Genomic DNA, 17,959 nt, shown 5'->3' with positions numbered 1-17,959 from the left:
TGCTAGCACGAGTCCTGTGTGTAAGACCGTCATCAGATATCTGACTTGCCGCTGTCTATAAGACAAGGTTTGTCGCACACACATTCAATCCTTCTGTAAAGTCTATTTGTGTGCATGTGTGTACATATGTGTATGTGTGCACGTAGATGAGTATGTGCCAGAGCACGCATGTGGAAGTCAGAGGGAAACTTGGGGGGAGTTGGTTCTCTTTCTATCATGTAGTTCCCTGAGATTGAACTCAGGTTGACAGGTATGGTGGCATCAGCCTTTACCTGCTGAGCCATCTCTCTGGCCCATGATTTTTAAATTCAGATGTCATCCAATGTGTTGAATGTTTTCACCTCAGCATTCATGGCTAGCACAATGGATCTCAACCTTCCTAACGCTGTTACCCTTTAACACAGTTCCTCACATTGTGGGGACCTGCAACCATGAAATCATTTCATTGTTACTCCATACGTGTAATTTTGCTACTTTTGTGGATTGTGAAGTAAATATTTGAGATGCAGGATGTCTGATATGTGACCTTAACCCCAAAGGGGGTCACGACCCACAGGTTGAGAAACACTGGTCTAAAAGCAAAGCAGTGATGACTTACAGTTTTCCTCGTCACAGTTTTCCATTTAAGCTTTCAAATCAAGGCTTATGACTCATTTCATCAAATTGTGTTTGTGGTATGAGGTAGGCATCTGATTGTGCTGCCGTGATAAAATACCTCAACAAAATCAACCTAAGTGAGGAAGGATTCGTTCTGCCTCACAGTTGGAGGGGATCAGTCTCTTGTGGTTGAGAAGGTGTGGTAGCAAAAACAGGGATCAACCGGTCACATCACATCCACAGTCAGGAAGCAAAGGAGGAACAGGAATGGAGGCCAAACTATAAAGCCTCTAAGCCCATCTCCAGTTACCCATTTCCTCTGTCAAGGCTGCACTTCCTAAATGTTCTATACACATGTTCTTTCCAAACAGCACCACCAGCTGTACCCAAGTGTTTAAACCCATGAGCCAATGGGGGGCATGTCACAGTCAAACCAGATAAAGGTCTAAGTGCATTCATTCTTGTTCTTGTTTCTTGTCCTCCTCCTCTTCCTCCACCTCCTCCTCCTCCCCTCCCCTCTCCTCCTCCTCCTCCTCTTCTTTCTTCTTCTTCTTCTTCTTCTTCTTCTTCTTCTTCTTCTTCTTCTTCTTCTTCTTCTTCTTCTTCTTCTTCTTCTTCTTCTTCTTCCTCCTTCTCCCCTCCCCCTCTCCTCCTCCTCCTCTTCTTTCTTCTTCTTCCTCCTCCTCCTTCTCCCCCCCCCCCTCCTCCTCTTCCTCCTCCTCTTCCTCCTCCTCCTCCTTCTTCTTCTTCTTCTCCTTCTTCTTCCTCCTCCTCTTCTTCTCCTCTTCCTCCTCCTCTTCCTTCTTACTCCTCCTTCTTCCCTCCCCCTCTCCTCCTCCTTCTCCTCCTTCTCCTCCTCTTCTTCTTCCTCCTCCTCCTCTTCCTCTTCCTCCTCTTCCTCCTCCTCCCCTACCCCTCTCCTCCTCCTCCTCTTCCTCTTCCTCCTCTCCCCCTCTCCTCCTCCTCCTCCTCCCCCTCTTCTTCTTCTTCCTCCTCCTCCTCCTCCCAATCCTTTATCTTCAAGATGAAAACTCTAATTTTGCCTATGTGTATATGACTGTATGTGAGTTTGCACATGAGTGCAGGTGCCCATGGAGGTCAGAAGAGGGCACAGGTCTCCTTGAACTAGAGTTATAAGGGGTTGTGAGCCACTAGGAACCAAACCTTGGTCCTCTGCAAGAGAAGTGAGCCCCTTCAATTGCATTTAAAACTGTGTAGATATCTAGTTGTCCGCGTGTGATTTGGTGGAAATAAATTTAATCTTCCCCAACTGAATGACCCTGCACTCTGCACATCAGCTGGCTAATGCCAGTGTTTGTTCCTGAGCCCTCAACACCATTGCATTGATCTACATTTTCATGCCAGAACTATTGCCTAGGCTTACACAGATTTGCAGTAGATTTTAGGAAATAGGAGTTCTCCAACCCTTTTTTTTTGACAGTAGCTTTGGCAGCTAATAAGATACCCCTTACAATTTTAGGATTCATTACTTAGTTGCTTTGGATGTGTGTGTTGTGTGCACGCATGTGCACATGTATGTACGTAGGTATGTGGAGCCAATATCTGATGTTTGTTGGCTTTCTCAGTAACTCTCCACTCTTTTTTTTTTTTTTAAAAAAATAGAGTCTCTCAGTGAACCCAGAGCTCATCGATTTGTTTGGACTGTTTGCTCAGTGAGGTCCAGGGATCCTCCTGCCTCGGCCTCCCTAGTGCTGCTGTTGTAGATGTGCAGCGCTGTGTCAGGCCTTTTACCTGTGTGGTGGGAATTGCGCCTCTCCAGGCCCTCCCCTGCCATTTCTGCTGCTACTCTGATAGTGAACCCACACAACGTGAAGAGGGACTTGGGGGTTGCTGTCCAACAAGACGGAGTCTCCCAGTCCACAAACATGGGACGCCTTTCCTTGTGGCTACATTTTCAGTTCTCCCAGCCATGGTTTATAATTGCTAGTGTGCCACAGGTTGAATGTCAAATGTCACCCAAAGGTCTGTCACCAGGGATATAGGATATAAAAGGAATATGAAAAAATCTCTTCCTCCTTCCCTTCCCTCTCCTCTCCCCCTCTCCCCCTCTCCCTCTCTCTTCCCTCTCTCCTCCCCCTCTCCCTCTCTCTTTCCTCTCTCCACCCCCTCTCCCCCTCCCCCCCTCCCTCCCTCCCTCCCCCTCCTCCTTCCCCCTCCTCCTCCTCCCTCTCTTCCTCTTTCCCTCTCTCTCCTTTCTGTCTTGACAATCTCTCTCACCATTATGGGCTGCCAAAACCAGAGTGTACCTGATCCTGGACTCTCCAGAGTGTGACCTGTTTTTAACTTCCTTAGCGTCGTGTATCAGGGACTTCCATTACAACGTCAGAACACTCACTAATACAGCAAGTAAATCGTGCATTTCTTTTGACAAATTTATTCCTACGTGGCTTTTATTATTTCCATGATTATAAATGGGCTTTACTTCTTTAAATTCATTTGAGGAATGTTCACTGATGGCGTATGAATACACGATTGATTTTCATGTGCTGATTTTAAATATTTAATTTTATTCAGTAATGTTTCACAGTTTGCAGGGACTGTTTCGGCGTGGATGTTGACTGCTACTCAAAGGTCTGTGTGTGAAGACATGGCCCTTAGAGTGGTACATCTGGGTGGGAGGCTCTGGCCTTTGGGAAGCCTGTGTCATTTGAAATTATTTATTAGTTTCAATAGCTCCTTTGTAAGGGGCCTATGATTACCTATGTGTAAGATCATTTAATCTCAGAGACTATTACTTCTATCTGGTTACATTTGTGTGTGTGTGTGTGTGTGTGTGTGTGAGAGAGAGAGAGAGAGAGAGAGAGAGAGAGACAGAGAGAGAGACAGAGAGAGACAGAGAGAGAGACAGAGAGACAGAGACAGAGGTGGGGAGGGAGAGAGAGCGTGTGCTAATAGATATAGTTTTGTGGTACAGATGGAACCCAGGGCTTTTTATGTAAGAATTCAACCACTGAGCCACATCCCAGCCCCTCACTGGGGGATTCTAGGCAGGAGCTCAACCACTGAGCCACACCCCAGCCCCTTACTGGGGGATTCTAGGCAGGGGCTCTACCACTGAGCCATGTCCCCAGCCCCTCACTGGGGGATTCTAGGCAGGGGCTCTACCACTGAGCCACACCCCAGCCCCTTACTGGGGGATTCTAAGCAGGGGCTCTACCACTGAGCCATGCCCCCAGCCCCTCACTGGGGATTCTAGGCAGGGGCTCTACCACTGAGCCATACCCCCTGCCCCTCACTGAGGGATTCTAGGCAGGGGCTCTACCACTGAGCCACGCCCCAGCCCCTCACTGAGGGATTCTAGGCAGGGGCTCTACCACTGGGCTTCCCTCCACCAGCTCTTTTGTCTTTTCTTTCTCCTTTATACCTAATTGCTCTGTATAGCACCTCAGTGCACAGAAGTAGAGAGAATGGACAGTCTTTTCTTGTTCTTGATGGTAGGGGATAAATCCCAAGTCTTTGCCACTGAACATGATTCTGTGTGTGTGTGTGTGTGTGTGTGTGTGTGTGTGTGTTTATATATCTTTCCCTCTCCCTTTCCCTCTCCTCTAATAGATGTCATTTATTAGACTCAGGAAGTTCCTCACATTCCTGACTTGTTGACCATTGCTGTCATGAATGGCTCATCAATTCTGATTTTGTTAAATTAGACTTTCCTGCATCTATTGAGATGATCATGTGGCTTTTAAGATTCTATCAACGTGGTATGTTCCATGAACTGATTTTTAGATGTTAATTAAACCTTCCACCCCAAGGGTGAATCCAATTTACACACACACACACACACACACACACACACACACACACACACACAGAGAGAGAGAGAGAGAGAGAGAGAGAGAGAACTTGACTTAATTTCCTGTAAGATAAAAAGGATTTTGCGTCTGTATTCATAAGCATTACCCATCTGTGGTTTTCTTTAATTGTAATGTCTGGTTGTGAGTTCAGGGTCATCCCAGCCTGATAGGAATGACCTGGGAAATGTTCTTACCCATTCAACTTTTTGGAAGAGGTTTTGGAGAATTAATGTTAAAATCTCTCCTGCTTAATCCAGCTGACAACTAAAGGCATTTGAGTATATGCTTTTCTCTGTGTGTTGAGGTTCATATGTGTGTGTTTGTGCACGTATGTTCGTGTACGTAGAAGCCATAGGTCAGCCTTAGGTGTTGTTCCTCAGGTATCACCTACCTTATTTTGAGACAGGGTCTCTCTCTGGCCCGGAACTTTCTGACTGAGCTAAAATGGCTGACCAGCAAACCCCAGAGGCCTTCCTGTCTATCTCCCAGTTCTGCGGTTACAGGAGTGTGCCACTGCACCAGGTTCTTAAAAACGTGGCTTCTAGGTATGAAGCTCAGATCCTCCTCATACAAGCATGCCAAGGGCTTGCAGACAGAGTCACCTCCCCAGACCCATCGGCGTTTTGATGGGATCACTCTTTTTACTTGCTATGGGTCAGTTTATATGTTCTGGGTTTTTCTTTTTCTTTCTTTCTTTTGATTGAGCTGGTTTTGGTTGTCTGTATCATTACAGAACTTTGTCTCCCTAATGTTGTCCTATTTATCGGTGATAGTTGCTTATGGCTTTGACCACAATCTCTTTCAAGTCTGTAAAGTCAGATGCAATACTCTTTCTATTTCCGATTCTACTAGTCTGAGCCATCTTCCTATTTTCTTTGTCGGAGTAGGTAAAGAGATGTCAAGAGAGCCATTCCAAGGGCTGGTGGGATGGCCCAGTGGGTAAAGCGTTTGTTGGGCAAGCCTGAGGTCCTGAGTTTGAGCCTCAGAACCTACTAAAAATCAGAGGTGTGGCTGGAGGTGTGAAAGGTGAAGACAGGAAGATCCCTAGGGCTGAAGAGAGAGGAGTCAGTGAGAGGAGTCAGTGTCTCAAAGGAGGTGGATGGCATCCCCGAGGATAAATGAATCCTATACATGCACCTAAAAACACTTGTGTGTGTATATGCACGTACACACACACACACACACACACACGCACACCAAGTCCTGATTCCTGACTTCCTTGGCTTTCTCTGCTCTGTGCCTATCTCAGATCTATTCACCTCAGCCCTTATCTTCATCATTTCTTGGGATTTTCTTCCCTTCAAGTGTTTTGACTGCACCCCACATTTTCTAGGGTGCTGTGTGCTTTCACTGATGCAACCATCTTCCTGTGTGGTTTCTGATTTAACCTATTCATCATTCAGGAATGTCCCATTCATTTTCTCCATATTTGCAATAAGTTTACAAAGCCCGGGACATTGATTCTTTAGTGTCTACTCCCAACCACATCCTCTCTGAGAGCTACTGCCCTGACACCTTGTTAATGTCAAATAGACCCTCCTGGTCATCCTCTGGCTTAAGTAGGATGTCACTCACCAGTTTCCAGGCAATGAGCTTTGTATATGTGGCCAAGGAGTGTGCATGTGCATGTGTGTGTGTGTGTGCATGTATGTACATGTGCAAGTGTGTGTGCATGCATGTGTGTACATGTGCATGTGAGTGTGCATGTGCATGTGTGTGTGCATGTGAATGCATGCATGTGCATGTGAATGCATGCATGTGCATGTGAATGTGCATGTGCATGTGTGTGCATGTATGTACATGTGCATGTGTGTGTGCATGCATGTGTGTACATGTGCATGTGAGTGTACATGTGCATGTGTGTGTGCATGTATGTACATGTGCATGTGTGTGCATGCATGTGTGTACATGTGCATGTGTGTGTGTGCATGTGCATGTGTGTGTGTGTAACCAGACCAGAAGATGGAGCCTGAGTCACTGTGCAACCTCCAGCTGAACCATGAGGAAGCAGAAGCACAGGGATGTTGCAGCTTTGGGGGTAGAGAGGGGTGAGTGAGTAGAGGAAGGGTCAGTGCGATGAGGCCTCAGGGAGACATGAGGTTCCATGAGACATGGGGCCTGGGATCACCTGTCCTGATGCATCACTCGGTTCCCTTCCCTGTGAGCCTCAGACAAGCCTGATTTCTGGAGAGCAAGCAAGAATTTAGTTGACGTGTGATATGTTGTTGCATAAATAATGACTTCACATCAAAAGCTTTTAAATTTTATTTTGTGTTTGTGTATGTGTTTGTGTCTCTACTGTGACTTTATGTGTGTTTGCATATATTTGCACATGTATGTGCAGGAATGTGCATCTGCATTAGTCAGACTGACTTACAGATGCGCGCACACACACACATATATGATATATATATATCATAGATGGAGATACATACATATATAGTGTATAACAATATATATAATAATGTGTATAATATAATAAAGATACACACACACACATATATGATATATATATATATCATAGATGGAGATACATACATATATAGTGTATAACAATATATATAATAATGTGTATAATATAATAAAGATACACACACACACACACACACACACACACACACACATATATATGTATATATCTCCATCTATATTTTGAGCCCAGAGCTTGTCCATCTTGTTCCTGGGATCCCTTGTCTCTGTATTCTAAGTGTTGGGATTACAAATGGGTCGCCATTCCTATTTACTATTTAACATTTATATTCATTTGTCACAGTTATGCAACAAGTGCTTTAGCCACTGAGACATCTCCCAAGACACTCTTTTGACCTTTGGAGACAGAACAGTTCTCTACTGTGTGATCGCACGCTAGAACATTTTGCTTCTACCTAACAGAACCCTGGCACCAGTGGTGAGCCTCTCTCCCTTTCCCTGCTCTCAGTTTCTATGGCCGTCGGGTTTAGCTGTTAATACAACGTTAGAGTCACCTGGGAAGAGAGTCTTTTATTTTTCAATTATGTATTTATTTTATGTATGTCCGTGCACTGTCACTGTCTTCATGCACACCAGAAGAGGGCATCAGATCCCATTACAGATGGTTGTGAGCCACCATGTGGTTGCTGGGAATTGAACTCAGGTCCCCTGGAAGAGCCATCTTTCCAGCCCAGGAAGAGAGTCTTAAGAAAGAATTTTCTAGGTCAGGTTAGTTTGTAAACACACTTGTGAGGGAATGTTTTCTTAACTGGACCGGTCAAAGTGGATGGCCTGGCCTGCTGTGGGCTGAACCATTCCCTGGGCTGAGGCCCTGGACTGTATGCGAATAGAGAACATGAACTGAGTACTAAGCATACAGTACTCATTGTTCTGTGTCTTAACCACAGAAGTGATGTAATTAGGTGCCTCCAGTTCCTGTCTTGACTCCCCTGCAATGGTGGACTGTAACCTGGAACGAGCTAAAACAAACCTTACCTACTGTAGGCTGTCTTTTGCCAGGGTGCTTAATTATGACAACAAAAGAGAAGAAACCAGGACACTGACTTCATTTCCCTGAAGTTGTAACCCCGCCCCCCACTTTCTCCCCACCTCTGGGCCCATTCATCTATAAGATGGTGGGTGCCTTGTTGCCCCGAGCCTCCGAACTGCAAATGTGTGACTCTGTGCCAGGACCCTCTCAGCAAAGAGCTACAAGCCAGGTGCCAAGGGCATACATTTGGGGGCTGAGTAGAAAAGAGTCTAGGAAGCATGGCGTCCTGCCCTTCAGGGACACAGCACAGCACAGGGTGTTAGTGTCAGAGAGCGGCATCATGAGGTGCCCTGTGTACACCAGGGCAGTAAGCAACACAGGAAATGACTGTGGTAAAACCTTTCTCCATAGTCACACATGTTGGGGACCTCTAGCCTCAGAGACAAGGTTGTCACAGGCCTGAGGTATCACGGGAACTGACACGTTATGAGTAACATGGAGTCACCATGGACTGAGAGCTGCTCTGAATGACTCAGGAGATCCAGGGCGTGCTGTGACTCCTCCCACTGGAGGGACTCAGTTCCATAGTGAGAGTCAGTTGCTGACACAAAAAAACCACAGGACCTTGCCACAGTAGGATAGATAGTAAGGCCCACAGAAGGAGAATCACAAAACCTACGGAAGTGGCTCAGTGTACCAGGCATCGTGTCTGAACCTTCACTGAAATCACTTCATTTAAACTGAGTCTGGAGGTTTGTGTCTGAGATCCCAGATATTCAGGAATCTGGGGCAGAAAAATCACAGGTTAAAAGCCTGCCTGGGCTATACAATTAGTTCAGTGTGAGCCTGGAAACTTAGAGAAATCATGCCTCAGAAATATTTTAAAGGGCTTGTAGGTATGGATTAATGGTAGAGCCCCTGCCTAAAATCCCCCAGTGAGGGGCTGGGGGCGTGGCTCAGTGGTAGAGCCCCTGCCTAGAATCCCCCAGTGAGGGGCTGGGGCGTGGCTCAGTGGTAGAGCCCCTGCCTAGAATCCCCCAGTGAGGGGCTGGGGGTGTGGCTCAGTGGTAGAGCCCCTGCCTAGAATCCCCCAGTGAGGGGCTGGGGGCGTGGCTCAGTGGTAGAGCCCCTGCCTAGAATCCCCCAGTGAGGGGCTGGGGCGTGGCTCAGTGGTAGAGCCCCTGCCTAGAATCCCCCAGTGAGGGGCTGGGGGTGTGGCTCAGTGGTAGAGCCCCTGCCTAGAATCCCCCAGTGAGGGGCTGGGGGCATGGCTCAGTGGTAGAGCCCCTGCCTAGAATCCCCAGTGAGGGGCTGGGGTGTGGCTCAGTGGTAGAGCAACTACAGTCCTATCATATGCCTGAGATAACGTGTTCCGTCCTCAATACCTTCCTTCTCCCAAGTAGAAAAAAATCAGAATGTTGGCTCATCCTGAGAAGAGGCAGACGTATGTGATCCTGGAAGGGTGTCCAGGAGCCATCACTGATGCAACTCTGGGTCTCAGTTGGTGACACAAGTGTGTAATTACGTTTTTGTCAACTATGCTCCCTATGTGTACACTTTTAGTGCACAAAATAGTTCACAGACAAGGGCTATGGGTACCATAGTCAGTCCGAAAGAATCAAACATCACGGACTCAATTTCCAGTTCAGTTTCCCTTTAAGCAGCTTAGCTGACCCATCCTGTTCACTTCTACCATCCTGTGGTGTATGCCACGGCCCTGAAAGCAACCTGCCTTTGCGTCTCCCTCTGATACACAGAGACTCTTGGTTTTCACAGCCTGCAGGGATGGAGGGTTCGCGCCTAACCTGCCTGAGTCCTGGCTCTGTTGAGTCTAACCATGGACCTGGGAAGACTGCTACCCTCACACCAACCTCATCATAGCTGCTGGCTCCCACTAGTCTCTCTCTGTCTTTCTCCTCCCTTTCTTGCCTCCCCTCCCTTCCTTACCCCTTCCCTCCACCCTCTCTCTGTCTCTTTTTTGCAATGTAGTCCTGGCTGTCCTAGAACTCACTCTGTAGACCAGACTGGCCTCGATCTCAGTGATCCACCTGCCTCTGCCTCCCAAGTGCTGGCTTTAAGACTTGCATTGCCCTTCCTCTCTCTCTCTCTCTCTCTCTCTCTCTCTCTCACTCGTCATGTCAATTTTTCATTGGTATAATTAACATTCAAATACTCATCTTAGCCAGGCCTGGTGGCATACTTGTTATCTTAGTACTTGGGAGGCAGAGACTGGCGAATCACAAGTATGAGGCCAGCCTGGACTGCACAGCAAGACCCTGTCTTCAAAAAACATATCTTGGGAACTCAGGGGGATAGCTCACTCAGTAAAGTGCTTGCCTTTCAAACATGGAGATCCCCTGAATCCACATAAAAATTATACCGTGTAATCCTGGAGATGGGAGGCAGGGACAGGAGGATCCCTGCAAGCTTACAACCATCCTAAGGGGTGAAGTTTGAGGCCAGCAAGAATGGCATCTCGGGGTTGGGGATTTAGCTCAGTGGTAGAGCGCTTGCCTAGGAAGCACAAGGCCCTGGGTTCGGTCCCCTGCTCCGAAAAAAAGAACCAAAAAAGAATGGCATCTCAAAGAAGAGGTGGGAAGTGACTGAGGACCAATACCTTTACATGCATGTGTACACATACACAGTCTCTCTCTCTCTCTCTCTCTCTCTCTCTCTCTCTCTCTCTCTCTCTCTCTCACACACACACACACACACACACACACACATGCACGTCCCCATATCGGAACATGCATATAGCCAGGCAGTGCTGGTACACTCCTTTAATCCCAGCACTGGGGAGGCAGAGGCAGGCAGATCTCTGAGTTTGAGGCTAGCCTGGTTTACAGAGTGAGTTCCTGGAGAGCCAGGGCTACACAGAGAAACCCTGTCTCAAAAAAATCTAAACCAAACCAAACCACAACAGCACCAATGAACAGTAACCAAAACCACACATAGATACATACATGCATAGATTTAAAAAAATCCTTGATTTTTTGACCTGTACAGGCTTCCATAGATCACTTCCTGTCAGCCCCACAGTCTTGCCACAACCTTATGCCAGGCAAGCTGCACTTTCCTTTATTTGTCCCCAGACTCCAGCTTCCATTCTCTCCTACATGACGTCTTAGAACACCTCCAGGGGGTGGCTAACAGCAACTGATATTTGACAGAATCTAGAATCGCTTAGGAGACCACACCTCTGGGAACACCCATGAAAGGTTATCTAGATGGGGTTAATAGTGGGTGTCACCTTGGGCTGAGGTTCTGGACTGAACGGAAGGAGATTGAGCTGAGGACTGGCAGTCATCTCTTTCTGCTTCTTGACTACAGCTGCCATAGTGGGCTGTCCTCTCCAGCCAGGAGCCAAAACGAACCTTCAGTACCTAAAGTGACTTAGCCAGGCATTTTAATCTGAGCAACGGGAAAATGACTAATTACTCCAGACCTTAGCTTTTCAGTATAGAGATAGAACGGTACCTGGCATACGGTCGGTTGGTGCTCTATAAACAAGAGATGTGGAACTGTTATCCAGATGTGACCGTCACACTTCCTGGCTGCCCGCTGTCCTCCTTTGGGCCAGTCTGATGTTGGATCTGGAGTGGATCTGGGCAGAATCTGAAACAGGAAAAATTGTCAGGTTGGAGCAAGGGGTAGAGGCAGGAGAACATTCAAAGAATCATAAAGGTCTCTGCTGGGAAACGAATCCCCAGGTGCGTATCTCCGGGGGACAGTGTTTGGTGCAGGACACCGTGAATGGTAGGATGTTAGCTTTCGGGAGCCATTGACCACACATACTGAGACCTATGGACGGAGAGATGCGTAGGTGGTAGGACTGAGGTCCCTTGTGGCCTGTGTGGTGGAAACTCAAACACCTTTCAGAATGGAGAAGTTCTACTCAGCTACAAACTCATAAGGACCTGAGCAGTGAGCACCAGACTTCCCTTCGCTATGAATTATGTCTTTGCCCTCCAGCCGGCTGTGGACTTGGTAAGGAACCCGCCACGGTTCACACAATCTTTAATTTCCCAAGGGTGGTGTTCCTCATGGTGACTGACATAGGTATTGCTAATCCTGGACTCAGTCACGCTGGGAACCCAGTGGTGACTGTGGGGCGTTGGGGCGGGGCACAAGCTCAGTTTTCCTTCTGGGGAAAGAGGTCCAGGAGAGGGAAAGGTGGGACTCAAAGTCCGTGGAGGTGGAGAAGGAGGAAGCTGCTCTGATAGGTTCCTAGACCCCCTGGGGGCCGTGGGCCACTGCCCTATGTCCTTTCTTCTTCCAGGTAGACAAGGACCATGGGACATTGCAGTGTAATCAGGAACGTGCTCAGTTTGAGCCTTGAGCATCCATCGCTGGTGACATTGGTTCTCCCTGGCTGTCTCGAGCTGCTCCTGCCAGTGTCTGGCAGCTCGGGATGATCTGCCAGAGGTTGTTGGTTTTGGGATGTGGCAGAGCCATGAGTCTCTTGACAATATCTTCTTGGTCCCTCCGTGGTCCCCCCAGCTGTGCAACCAGGACAGGAACAGACACATGTTTGCCCTGGGCTGTGGCGAGTGATGAGGGAGAAAGTGCCCTGGGGTCAGATCATGTCTCTCGGGAGATGAGCAAAGTTTCAATATGGCTTTTGAGAACCTGGTCTCAAAGCAGGGAAAATTTTCTAGGACTTTGTTTTGATAAATCGATTTCCTGATTGCTTTTGATGTTGACTTCCGGGCAAACTCAATGATGGGGATTCTCATCCCTAATGCCGATAGACTGGTCTTTACATGTCAGTCTCTGCGATGCATAATTTCAACCGGCAATGGACTGGATTGGGGAACAATGGAACCTTAGTGAGGCACACCTCTGGACATGTCTGTGAGGGCAGTCCAGGGACGATTAGCTGAGGGGGAAGCCGCTGTCTCATGTCTGGGGTCATGAACTAAACAAAGAGAGCTATGTGTGCATTCTCCTCACCCCCTATCCCAAGCTGCAGAGATTCGGGCAAGTAGCCTCCTGTCATCATGTTCAGGAACTTTCCACCATCATGGCTTCCTTGCAGCGATGGACTGTGTCACCCGAACTGTGAGCCAAAGGAAACCATTCCTTCCTTGAGTCACCTCTGGTCAGGGGTTTGGTCCACAGCAATTTGAAAAGTAACTGGACTACCTGGGGAGTGGTGGTACACTGTCACCTTGACCATCTTAGTGACACAAAAATAGAAGCTTGTCACATCAGTACGAAGAAAGAATGCGGACCCGGGTCTCTTAGAGTTCACTCTACTAACATATGGTCTCTGGAACTGGTTACAAAGGGTTAACGTTTTAGAAGAGTTATGACTAGAAAGTGTGCGCACAGAGTTCTTTGCAAAGACCATGTTCTTAGATAAGCTCAGGGCAGACTTAAATCAAGCTTCCAGGTTTGGATTGGTCCACAGGGAAGACCATTAGATCATGGGCAAAATTGATACACATTGTATTCTGTTGCCTCGCACCTAAGCATAGAGTGCCAAGGATGGTTTGCATAAAATGTCTACATCAGACAGAGCCCAAGAAGCAAACTGGTAGAAGACACCTGCGAAAATGGAACAACAGTAAGAGAAAAACTTAAAAACAAACAAACAGCTATTTAACCAGGCTTCCTTCATGCAGGTTTATAATCCCAGACCCAGACAGGCTGAGACACGGGAGGACCATGAATAATAGACCAGCCTGGGATACCTACTGAGGCTCTGTTTCAGAAAAAGTTGAAGCAGGAAGACAAGAAAAACAAAGTCAGGGCTGGAGAGATGGCTCAGTGGTTAAGAGCACTGACTGCTCTTCAGGAGGTCCTGAGTTCAATTCCCAGCAACCACATGGTGGCTCACAACCATCTGTAATGGGATCTGATGTCCTCATCTGGCATGCAGGCATACATGCAGATAGAGCACTCATACATAAAATACACAAATAAATAAAACTTAAAAACAAAAGAGAAGTAAGGTCAGTGCCAAAGGTCTAACAATGAACACAAATCCCAGAGAGAGAACACGGATGGCTCTCCCTTGTAGCATGGAAATTTCCATTCTCCTTCTTGAGGAAGGAAAATGAATGAAGGGATGAGTTTACCAAAGGATAATGCTAGAGACTTCTCAGAATGTCAGAGCTTCAGCCTCCAGAATTAAAGGACCCCAAGAATGCTCAGTGGATCACCCTGTGGGGCCGATTTTCCTCAGCACTGCCATTTTGAAATTTCACATCACCAACAATTTAGTGAAGAATCTAGACCCTCCCAGAAGTAAAAGTTCAGGGTGCCTGCTGAGGAGAATAAAGCGTGGTTTCAGAACGCTGGACATTAGTTCTGGAAGCTAAGACACGGTGGGGCAAGGGCGTCACCATTTTTCAAAGAAATTATCTTTATATTTTGAGCTCTATATGTCCCCAAACTATTCGTCACATAGGCAAACAAGGTGGGTGTTCTACTTTCCTGTCTGTTACAGGGACAGACAACCATGACAAAACAAAGCAACTTGGGAAGGAAAGGGTTTATTTGGCTTCCACTTCTAGATCACAGTCCATCCCTGAAGGGAGTCAGGGCAGGAACTAAAGTAGAAACTTGGAGCAGAACGCATGGAGGAATGTTGCTTGCTGGCTTGCTCCTGACTACATTTCCTATACAGCTCAGGATTACTAGGGAATGGTGCCGCCCACTGTGGGCTGAGTCCTCTTGCCATCAATTAAGGCATCAAGACAATCCCTCACAGACATGCCCACAAAGGAACCTAGTAAAATCTCTCTTGGTCTCTCAGGCTCTCTCTGCTTTTTAGAGACAGGGTTTCTCTGTATATCCCTGACTGTTCTGGAACTCACACTGTATACCAGGCTGGCCTTGAACTCATAAAGATCCCCCTGCCTCTGTGTCCCAAGTGCTAGGATTAATGGCGTGTACCACCACTGCGCTGGTACTCTTTTACAAGGTGACTCTAGGTTGTATGAAGTTGATAGTTAATGCTAAGTGGGACAATTTGACATATTTTCATAAAGTAAAAATTCTATTTTCTGTGTGCCTTTCCTCAGGCAGCTCCTAGAGGCTCTGTTCCAACAAAACAACCAAATAAAGCAACGAGGAGAAGCTGGGGGCTCGGGTGGCAAAGGGTCTCACTGGGAAGGCACCCAAAAGCTCAGCAGTGTCAGGAAGGCCACCCAGATGCAGGCTGCCAGAGGGAAAATACTGAACAGTTATTTGATATGTTTCATACATGTGAAGTGATACTGTCAGGCAATTGGCAAACCCGAGAGTCAAACAGAAAGTCCAGACAATCACAGCACACAACTTGGCTTATGAGGGCCAGTATGTACCCAATCACCACAGACATTCTAACACTAACATGTATGACATAACGAGATGTCGGAGGGAAGGCTGAGTGTCGGGGGGTGGCGTGTTTGTAAGGGGAGCTTACTGATGCATTCATGTTAAGGCATTATCAATCCTTGTTAGACAACAAGGATTTAGCTCGTAGTGGCGTGCTGACCAGATGGTAGTTTTGGTCAGCTGCTCCTGGCTGCCTTGACTTTTTTGGATTGGGGCCTTCTCAGTTGCTTTCTCTCTAATCATTCCACTTGCCTCTTGAGGGTCCATTTCCCTCTTATTGCTTTATTCATTTGTAATTCTGGAGCATATTGTCTAGGAGAGGTCTGTATTCCCAGTAGAACACAGCACAGGGCTTTCCTCCTAATACACATTAATATACAGTTGTAAGCTGAGTAACTTTAAGGAAGTATCTTGTCTTGAGTAAAATAAACAGTAAGATTGTTATTACCTCAAGACTAGAATACTCCAGGCCTTTCAGAAATGGGTTGGGCTTTTTTAGATTTATTTTTATTAATCAATTAATCAATCATTCATCCCCATCTCTCTCTCTCTCTCTCTCTCTCTCTCTCTCTCTCTCTCTCTCTCTCTCTCTCTCTCTCTCTCTCTCTGTGTATGCGCAAGTGCTTGTGGTGGTCAGAAGAGGGACGTTTATTTCCCAGAGCTGGAATTACAGGCAGTTGTGAGCTGATGTAGGTGCCGGGAACTGAAACAGGGCCCTCTAGGGGAGCAAACAGCACATGCTCCGAACTGCTGAGTCATCTCTCCAGCCTGGAGAAGCTGTTTTGTATGGACAAAACCCCGTGTTTCTTCTTCCCAAGAGCCACCCCAGCACAAAAGCACAAGAATCAGACACGGGTCAGCAGTCAGTGCGATAAATGCATCTCTCTTAATCGATTTTTGTGGGTGACTGGAGTGAGGAGCTTGATACACAGGGTTTAATTATTCCAGTGAAACCCTTGACTTAATTGAAAGGGCTTCTGGCAAAAAAAAAAAAATGAATTTTAAAAGGATGATCCATTGCTGAGGGAAGGAGACACTGGTCTGCACCCAGATTCCCAGTGCACACAGCATTTATAGCCCTGAGGTGGGGGCATTATGCAAGTGGAGCAGAGCCACCCTTCCTGGCCCCTTCTGTCCCAAATAATCCCCTTCCTTCTTGCAAACAGGGCACTTACAGAGACAGCTAGAAATCTCCCTGCACGATTCTCCCTTGCTTCCCAGTTAACTTGTTAACTTCTGTCTATCTTATCTAAGCTCACTCAACCGAAATATTGACAGGATAATGTTTCCCATCAATTAACATGTGTACGGCAATCAGCACAGCTCCATGGATACATATTTTGAAAGCAGCAATTATCATTTAAAATTCACAGTGGAGTGGCAGGCACTGCCAGCTGCCAAACACATCCATTCTTTCTCTTACTTGTTAACAGATCTTGAAGCTTGTCTGTGGCGTTAAGTGAACTTATCTGGAAAATGGTGTTTCCAGCTTCCCTTGCAGCTAGCTGTGGCTGCGTGACACAGTTACGATGCACTGGAAGTTTCTGTGCTCTTGCGCAGAATCCGGGACTGCTATTATTTTCTCCTCACCTCTTTATTTTCTCTCCTCCTCTTTTTCCCATCCCTCCCACCTGTTTATTTATTTACTCATTTATTGAGAGAGAACTTGCTAGGTAGCCTAGGCTATCCTCAAATTTGTGATCCTCTAGCCTCAGCTTCTAAAATGTTGGCTTTACAGATAATGCACCAACACACGCAGCTAGGAAAACCCCATAAAGAGGGTAGAAACATATGGGAAGAGGTTTGTCTTGTCTTGTTATCTGGAATGAGGGTGTGCTGTTTGGAAATAGAGAAGCTACTTTGTGACTATGAAAAACTAAGGTCACACTCTTAGGAAACTTAGAGTTTTGGGCCACTGATGACTTCCTGGACAGCTTACCTTTGTGTTTTTGAGTTATCACAAAAACAAAGGCCTTGGAAGATATAAAATTAGATTATACTTCTCTTACTTGCAGGTAAATTAATCGTTAACAGGTGTACATGATTAGTAAGAACAAGGCCTTTGCCTACATTTCTCCTCCCCACACACTCCTGGTCCCTAAGACCAAGCCACTGCCAGTCTTTTTTTTTTTTTTTTTCCTTTTTTTTCGGAGCTGGGGACTGAACCCAGGGCCTTGCGGTTGCTAGGCAAGCGCTCTACCACTGAGCCAAATCCCCAACCCCACCACTGCCAGTCTTTTTACCACTTGTGTTTATTGTTGACAGCATATTGTTAAGTGTGCACTGCTGTGACCAGATAACTCATAAGAGGCAACTTAACAGAGGAAAGATTGACGCGGCTCATGCTTTGAGGGTACCGTCTGTCATGGTGGCGAAGGCATGGCCATAGGAGCGTGAGGCTGCTCACTTATCTTGCTATGGATCAGGAAGTAGAAAGAAGACAGACGTGGGTTGGGACTAAAAACCCTAAAGCCTGAGATCTGGTTCCCCCGTGAGACCGCCCCCACAATTCCTCACACAGCGCCATCTGCTGGGAACCAAGGGTTCTGACACGCGGGACTACAGGAGATGTTTCATCTCCAAGGTCCTAACATCCAGCCATTAGGAAAGACAGAATACTACTCATATCTAAAGCGCTGTAGGGGAGAAATTAAAGAGGCATTTCTGAGAGGTTAGCAGGATCAGACCTAAGTGTCACCTAGGAAACAGGAGTTGACAGCCTCCACCGCCGTCGAGTGCTTGGCCATCTGCAGCTCAGCTC

General features: G+C 46.9%; 1 protein-coding gene across 1 annotated transcript in view; it reads right to left on the bottom strand.

The window, feature by feature from the left end:
• Card11 (caspase recruitment domain family member 11) overlaps positions 1-11,483 on the bottom strand; it is a 63,349-nt gene extending 51,866 nt beyond the window's left edge. Inside the window, exon 1 of the mRNA XM_032887082.1 lies at positions 11,350-11,483. Coding sequence (XP_032742973.1) covers positions 11,350-11,356 — 7 coding nt within the window. The 5' untranslated portion in view covers positions 11,357-11,483. The remainder of the gene's footprint in view (positions 1-11,349) is intronic.
• Between the last annotated feature and the right edge of the window lie 6,476 nt (positions 11,484-17,959).

This window comes from Rattus rattus, chromosome 16, assembly GCF_011064425.1.
Source record: "Rattus rattus isolate New Zealand chromosome 16, Rrattus_CSIRO_v1, whole genome shotgun sequence".
Lineage (NCBI taxonomy): Eukaryota > Metazoa > Chordata > Mammalia > Rodentia > Muridae > Rattus > Rattus rattus.
The sequence above is the reverse complement of the archived record's forward strand: the minus strand, read 5'-3'. Positions and strand labels throughout refer to the sequence as shown.